The sequence below is a fragment of the Phoca vitulina genome, unplaced genomic scaffold, assembly GCF_004348235.1.
Source record: "Phoca vitulina isolate PV1807 unplaced genomic scaffold, GSC_HSeal_1.0 scaffold1, whole genome shotgun sequence".
NCBI lineage: Eukaryota > Metazoa > Chordata > Mammalia > Carnivora > Phocidae > Phoca > Phoca vitulina.
The window spans coordinates 759,291-766,949 of record NW_022589704.1 but is presented as its reverse complement, the minus strand read 5'-3'; the positions used below and the strand labels follow the sequence as shown (position 1 = coordinate 766,949).

At 61.6% G+C, this 7,659-nt stretch overlaps 1 protein-coding gene across 3 annotated transcripts in view; it reads right to left on the bottom strand.

The window, feature by feature from the left end:
• The window catches only part of STK25 (serine/threonine kinase 25), a 12,469-nt gene extending 6,535 nt beyond the window's left edge, over positions 1 to 5,934 (bottom strand). Inside the window, exons 1-2 of one of the 3 annotated variants that reach the window (XM_032430381.1) lie at positions 5,740 to 5,933; positions 5,261 to 5,383 (exon numbers count right to left, since the gene is read on the bottom strand). In XM_032430381.1, coding sequence (XP_032286272.1) covers positions 5,261 to 5,290 — 30 coding nt within the window. In that variant the 5' untranslated portion in view covers positions 5,291 to 5,383; positions 5,740 to 5,933. Of the gene's footprint in view, positions 1 to 5,260; positions 5,384 to 5,739 lie in introns of all 3 variants that reach the window. The other 2 variants (XM_032430453.1, XM_032430524.1) reach the window with 2 other exon arrangements.
• Between the last annotated feature and the right edge of the window lie 1,725 nt (positions 5,935 to 7,659).

Sequence of the window (7,659 nt, the reverse complement as noted above, 5' to 3'; positions counted from 1 at the left end):
GGGGACGGCGAGGCTATCCCGTACGACCGTGGGGACGGTGGGGACGGTGGGGACGGCGAGGCTATCCCGTACGACGTGGGGACGGTGGGGATGGCGAGGCTATCCCGTATGACCGTGGGGACGGTGGGGACGGCGAGGCTATCCCGTACGACCGTGGGGACAGTGGGGACAGTGGGGGCAGCAGCCAGAGTCTCTCACAGACCGCGGGCCTAGTTAGTAAGAACAGACCCAGCTACCTCTGCACTCGTAACAAACAGGCTACACTAAAGCAAGCGTAGAGATGTGAGCAGCAGGCGGAGACCCTCCAGGGAGGGATGAGGAACGGACCGGCACTCACTCGTTCTCCTGTAGGCCTGGGAGACTCTTAAACAACAGAGTCTATGAATTAGAACAGAAAACAACCCCAGTACGCATTATCCGAGTTCTCCCTGCTCACCTGCAAGCCATGCCCCTTGGGAAGGGCTCCCTTTCTCGCCCCACATCGGTCTTCAGGGCAGCTACACCCTCACACCAGCACAGACTTGAGAACTGATGCTCAATCCTGGACATGCAAGTATCCCAGAAAACCACTGCACGCAGTCCTCGGACCGAAATCTGAACCAGGCCTGAGGGGTGCGGAGTGGCTGGGACAGACAGCGCCCAGGAGCCTGAGCCCCAGGACACGGCGCAGAGAGGCGTCCATCCAGGGCTGAGGACCACACTCTCGATGCTGACCCTCCGAGTCAGGGGCTGAGATGGTCAGCGTGGGGGCTCCGTGAAGGATGGCAACACCCCGGGGGTCCCCTAGCCCCCGCCCACATGGCTCCCTAGGCTCCTGAGAACACCAAGCCGCTAACCGTGTTCTCGGAGGCTGTGCGCACAGTTCCAGAGCAACGAGGAGGGGCGGGGTGCCCCAGGACCCACGCAGGGGTTTGAGGCCCTGGGCAGAGGCGAGGGGGGGGGCCTAGCGTCTTGTCCAAACAGAGGCAGAAAGGGCTTTCTCGGGCCCGGGGACTCAGACCCACCAGGAGGTGCCTCCCTCCAGAGGCTGCTCCCACACCCCAAGCACCTATCAACAAGGGGGCGTCTTGGCGCAAATCTAACGGGGCCAGGCATAAAAAGGAAAAAAGTCCCAGCTCACCATGCACCATACAGCACACACTGACTGCTGTGTGCACCAGTGCTGAGGGAAGGCCCATCCTGGGGACAGTGGGTGCCCCACGGTGCCAAGGAGAGTCCTCCAAGCACGGACTCCGCACACACCTGGGAGCCCACCTCAGGCTCCCCCCCAGGCTGGGCCCGCAGTGAGACCACACGTCAGCAGAAACTGCCAGTCAGCTGCCTTTCCCAAGGTGTGTAACTGGGAGGGATGATCACCCAGCACACGCAGGCCACACCCGAACACACCACAGCACCTTCCCCGGCCCCGAATCTGAGCACCAGGCAAGCCAGAAGACCGAGGGCCCCCGGTGCTGGGAACTTGGCAGGAGAGTTGAGTGGAGCGGGTCCTGGCAGGGGTCAGGGGCCAAGAGCAGCATCGCAGAGTCCCCTGCACAAGGCAGGCTGGGCAAGGGGCCAGAGGCAGGCCCCTCCGGCAGCCCAGTGAGGCGTCCACGCTCAGCCTGGCCCAGCCAGTTCAGGAACGTGGCCCTCCTCACCTCCTCCCCGGGGCCGGCGGCCCGGTCCCAGGCCAGCGCATGCAGAGGACAAGATGCATGTGGCCAAGCTACTGCCAAGTCCCCAGAGCCAAGGCTGAAGGCTTCAGCAGGACACAGAGAGCTGAGCGCCACTCAGGTCTCTCGGGCCCAACTGCCGGGCAGCTCCGTGCCTGCTGCGCACGCTCTGAAGAAAACCAGGACAAGTGAGGCATGGGGCTGCGAGTCACAGCTGCTCAGCTGTCTTCGGAGTGTGGACGGGGGCGTGGATCACAGGATTAGAACCCACCCGGACCTGAGAGGAAGGCCTGGCAGGGGCGCGCCATCAACTCCCAGCCCACAGTCAGCACGAAAACGCCTTCCTGCCAGAGAGAGAGCCTTCTCCACCTCTGCGGGGGGAACCCCACCATTCCCTGCTCAGTCCCGGGCTTCTCAGGGGAATGTGGTCGGGGAGACGGCCCCTCGGGCCCACACAGCACCTCCCCACCTTCCCGAATGCTGCTTCCGTTCACTCAGCCAGCAGTGCCCCTGGCGTGCGGGCCGGCACGCCGCTAGCCTACAGCCCTGCCCCTGCCCCTGCCCCACACATGCTGCCACAGCCCCGCGGGGCACCCCAAGAGCGCCGCCCCGGAACTCCAGTCCATCTGGGGCCGTGCCATCGTGTCCTCTGTCACTGGAGAGAAAGTCCCTCTGCTGAGGTGGCCTACGAGAGAGCCGGGGCAGGCAGGGCTGACACCCGGCAGCACCAACGAGCACCAGTGCACCTCCAGCTCTCAGGGGTCCCCTGCCCACCCTCAGCCCTGCGGAGTGCACCGTGTCAGTCCCCACACAGGCCCAAAGGTGTGTCTGTCTGCTCCGCCACAGCAGCCCCACCAGGGAAGCCCCCAGACAGGGTGCTGAGACCGCCACCTGCCTGGGAGCAGAACCCGGTGGCCCCCGCAGCCAGAGTTCCAGGCCCCGACCCCCAACTCTCACCCTCCTGGAGTCTCCACCCCTGCAGGCCAGTCAAGTCAGCAGACAGCGTGACAGGAACGCCCCTGCCTGGGACCCTCACACGACAAGCGACAAGCGTTATCACAGGGACCCCGTGTTCCCAGCTCCACCAGGAAGGAAAGGCAAGCAGCTCCCAGGTCTGGGCTGCTTTTCTAGGCAATGCGCAGTCTGGGAAACCACTCAAGGCTCGAGTGGCTCTGCTGGTTGAGACCCTTGCTCTCCAGCCCTAAAGCTGCCAGGTCTGGGGCCACCGTTCATGTCACCCCACAAAACGAAGGGAGCGAAGCCATTCCCACCCAGCACACGACAGGCGGGGCAGCCAGCGCCAGGGCACCTGCAGCCGTGCCGCGGGCAGGGCAGGAACCACCGAGGCGGAGGGGAGCCGGCCACCGCACGAGCACAGGCTGTGGGGGAGCACGCCCCACGCAGCCACAGTGACCACGGTCTCAAGAGAAACCCAGGCTTCCTGCCACTGACAAAGGCCGAGTCTACTGGCCTCTGAAAGGACAGAAGGCTTCCTTCCTTTGGGGCCCCGTCCCCAGCTCCTCCACGCCTGCACCCCCGCAGCAGGTGTGACCTGGCCGCCCGGGGCCGACACCGAGCACCATCGGTCCACAGGGACAGGCGCAGCTCACGGCTCCAATTTCTCATTCCGGGACCCATGGGAACTACTCCCACAGCTTTTTTTTTTTTTTTCTTCCTGTATTTCAAGGAGGAAAAGAAGAACAGCAAAGAATATTTCTATTCTGAGAAAAACGAAACCTTGAAGTAAGACACGTCCTGCCATTTGATTACGGGACAGTTGAGAGCTTCGGCCCCACGTAGACTTGGATTTGAAACCTCAATCTGTCACTTTCTAGCCAACTAACATTTCTAAGTATCCAGTTTTTAAATCTGGGGGCAAGAGCACCTGTGGGATGACAGGGAGCACCTGTCGCTAGAGGACCTACAGAAGACAAACACGTGACAGCTGAGCGCAAGGCCTGCCTGGTTTTAGTGCCCTGTTAACGTGTCCCGAATAACCGTCACGTAGGTAAGATGTTTTTTTCAACTCAATTCTTTTTTCTAGTCAGCACCTTTGCATCTGAAGTATGGAAATAAACCCCGAAGCCCATGACACGTGGTCGTGTGGCATTCTGTGGAGGCGGGAACAGCAGTCGTGGGATTTACAAGGTGGGGTTTGACAGTCACTCAGCGCGCGCCCCGCTCCCTTCTCAGGTGCGCCTTCTTGCAGCTTCTGTCACTCACCAGAACCAGGACGGGGCTGAGGCAAGTGAGGCTCTCTTCCCGGTGCAAAATCTGCCCTACAGCTCTTAAAAACAAGCTGGAGGCCAGCTTCTCCCCCAGCGTCACAGGCATGCAGTTACCAGACACCAATGTCTGCTGGCTTCGCTGAGCATCGGTCAGCAAGGCCCGGTCCCCGTCTGCGGCCACAGCTGGTCCAGGATGCCCTGCTCAACAGGAGCCCCCTGGGGCTGCAGCTGAGCCCTTCTCCTGCTCCTCCTGCCCCAAGTCGGGCCCACAGGCCCCCTGCTCCTCCCTCGTCCCAGTCCCCCCCAGCCCCCCGATTCAGCACGCAGGGGCCAGCGGAGGGTGCTAACAGACAATCCCAAAGCCCAGCAGTCCGCCTAAACCTTGCCCAAGCCAACCCTTCCAGGAGAACAGAACCAAACGGAAGAAAACCTGGCAGTCAGAGTAGTTTCCTCGACTTCACGTCAGCCTCAGCTCACACTGTTCTCAAGTAACAAGGGAGGGGGGCACAGAGGACCAGCCCCCGTGCTGGCTGCCCTGACCCTGCCCTCCCAGGGCCAGCAGCAGGTGCTCGCTCCAGGCACCCTCAGGGCACACCGTGGAAGGCCCCCCGGAGTCCGCGAGTTCCCCTCGGGGCGGCTCGGGGCTGGGAACGACAAGAACTCATCCAAGAACTCATCCGTCAGAGAAGACCCACAGCAGGCACCTTCCCGGTAAGACTTCCAGCCCAGGTCGCACAGGTTCTTCCAGCAGCCTTCTCCACCTCCCCCCAGGGGCAGCACGCTCCTGGCCTCCGCTCTCCCACACGCCAGCCTCCGCCGCTGCATCACGTTCCCAGCCCCTCCTGCCTGCCTGTCCGCAGACGAGTCCCCACAGCCTGTGCCCCAGCCCAACACGGCCAGATGACCCTGGCCCGATCCGACGCTCAGGTGCGACTCTGACCTTCAAAGACCCTCCCGGTGGGAAGACCAGGTTCCCAGAGTCCCCCCGGGCCGCCCAGCCCGCTCTGCCCCAGGCGTAAGGCCCTGCACGCTCCCCACGGTCCTCGCAGGGTAGCTCTGTTTTGACGAGTCTTGTGGGCTTCTGCCCCAGGACACTTCACACCAGCCAACCTGAGCCAGCCCCCGCCCCGCCAGCCTGCGCCCCTCTGGACTGCTCCCTGTCTGGCCCGGGGATGCACCTCACCGGGGTCACCGACGAACACCTTCCCTTCAGCCCACCCTCCTTCGCGGGCTCCGTGCTTCTGCAACCCCAGGATGTTTTGGGAGAGACACCCCTTGGCGACACAAATGTCCCTTCGTGACCCCGCGCTCCGTCCTGGTCAGTGCTCAGGTCTCTAGGAGTTCGGGCAGGCCACTCACAACCCAGACACCAACTCTTACCTGGTTGGCAAATCCCCTGAGGTGAGCCATGTCTGCGATGCCCTCAGACCATCCGTGGCAACCCCAGGACGCCCCTAGATCCCGCCTTGAGGCTCTGGAACCCGGCTCCCTCGCTTCAGTCAACTGGAAGGAGAGCAGGCCCGCTCCACGCTCCACTGGGGCGCACGGGGCTCCCCCGGGCCAGGCGCCCCCACCCATGTCGTTCCTTGACGGCCCCTCCCACCTCCCCCGGCCTCCGCCCTTCCACCAGGCCCGCTGACCCCCACCCAGGGCCGGGTCCCCTACGGCTGAGCCCCGCCCCCAGCGCCCTGCCCCACCCGAACCCCGCCCCGCCCTGCGCCCTGCCCCCACCGCAAGCCCCGCCCCCAGTTCCCTCAGCGCCCTCCACCCGCCCACTGTTCCCACTGCCCGACCCCCCACCACCGCCCGGCCCCCTCCTCAACCGCCCCAGGCGCGGGCCCACCCCGCAGCGCGCCCACCTCCGGGGGGCTCCATCCCGGCCTCCCCCGGCCCGCTCCTCAGTGCCCACGAAGGCTCCCACCCGCAGCCTCCCCTCGCCCGGGGACGCCCGGGCCCTCCAGCCCGCGAAGCAGCGGCAGCGGCGGCGGCAGCCGGAGAAAGCCCAGCAGCTGCGACGGCGAGAGCGGTGCGCGATGTCGTGGCCTAGCGCGGGGTTCTCTGGGACACCGAGTTCCACACTCGCTCCGCTTTCGGGTGCCCGCCGACGCTGGACTACAAGTCCCGGCAAGCCACGGGGCAGAGCTGTGTCGCGGGGCTCGCTGGGACTCGGAGTCGGGCTTCCTGAGCGGCTCTAGACCACGTCTCCCAGCAGGCTCCGGGGAGGGGCGGGGCCGGAGGCGGGGCCAGGTGGGGCGTAGCTGCCTGGGGTTGGGGCAGCTCTTCGCTGTGTGTCCTCCCACTCCTCTCCTCCCTCCCCTTCCCGCCCTCCTCCTCCCGCTCCCCTCTCGCCCTCCCCTTCCCCATCTGCCTCCATCCCCCTCCCACTCCCTCTGCGTCCTCCCTCCCAGTCCCCTCCATCCCCATCCAGCCTTCCCTTCCCCTTCTCTCCACACCCTTTCTGTCCTCCGTCCTGGTCCCTTCCATCCACCTCCCCTCCCTCTACTCTGCATCCTCTCCTCACTCCCCTCGCTCTCCCTCCTCCCCTACCACCATAGAGGGCATTTGGTGATGCCCTATTTTGTAGGCCCTGCCCAGTTGGCCAACCAACCCAAGTATCTCTGGAGAGACTGATGGAGAAACAAAATGTGGAGTATACAAGCCATGGAATATTATTCAGCCTGAAAAAGGAAGGACATTCTGACACCTGCTACAACTCGATGAACCTGGAGGACATTATGCTAAGTGAAACAAGCCAGATACAGAAGGGCAAATATTGTGTGGTTGTACATATACGGAGTCCCAAAAGGAGCCAAATTTATAGAGATAGAGAGTATTTGGTGGGCACCAGGGTCTGGAGTAGGGGAAATGGGGAGTTAATGTTTAATGGCCACAGTTTCTGTTTTGCAAGATAAAAAGAGTTCTGGAGACTGGTTGCACAACAATACAAATGTACTTAGAACTGTTAAGATGAGGGATGCCTGGGTGGCTCAGTCGGTTAAGTGTCTGTCTTCTGCTCCAGTCATGATCCCAGGGTCCTTACTCATCAGGGAGCCTGCTTCCCCCTCTGCCTGCTCTGCCTGTGCTCTCTCTCTCTCTGCAAATAAATAAAATCTTAAAAAATTAAAAAAAAAACTGTTAAGATGGTAAATTTTCTGTTATGTGTATTATATCACTTTTTTTTGTTTTTTTTTTAAAGATTTTATTTATATATCTGAGAGAGAGAGATCACGAGCAGGGGGGAGGGGTAGAGGGAGAAGCAGACTCCCCGCTGAGCAGGGAGCCCGATGTGGGACTCAATCCCAGGACCCTGGGATCATGACCCGAGCCGAAAGCAGATGCTTTAAGAACTAAGCCACCGAGGCGCCCTACTATATCACAATTTAAAGTAAACAAAACACAATGAAATAGAAAAGGAATTAAGTTCTGACACATGTTACAACATGAGCCTTAAAAACATTATGCCAGGGGTGCCTGGGTGGCTCAGTCAGTTAAGCGGTTAAGCATTAGACTTGGTTTCAGCTCAGGTCATGATCTCATGGGTCATGGGATAGAGCCTTGCTGAGCAGGGAGTCTGCTTGAGATTCTCACCCTCTGCCCCCCTCCCCCCGCTCATGCTTGCTCTCTCTCTCAAATAAATAAATCTTAAAAAAAAAAAAGTTTAGGGGTGTCTGGGTGGCTCAGTCAGTGAAGCATCTGCCTTGGGCTCAGGTCATGATCCTGGGGTCCTGGGATTGAGCCTCCCTATGCCATTCCCCTCTCCCCTTCCCTTCTCACCCCCC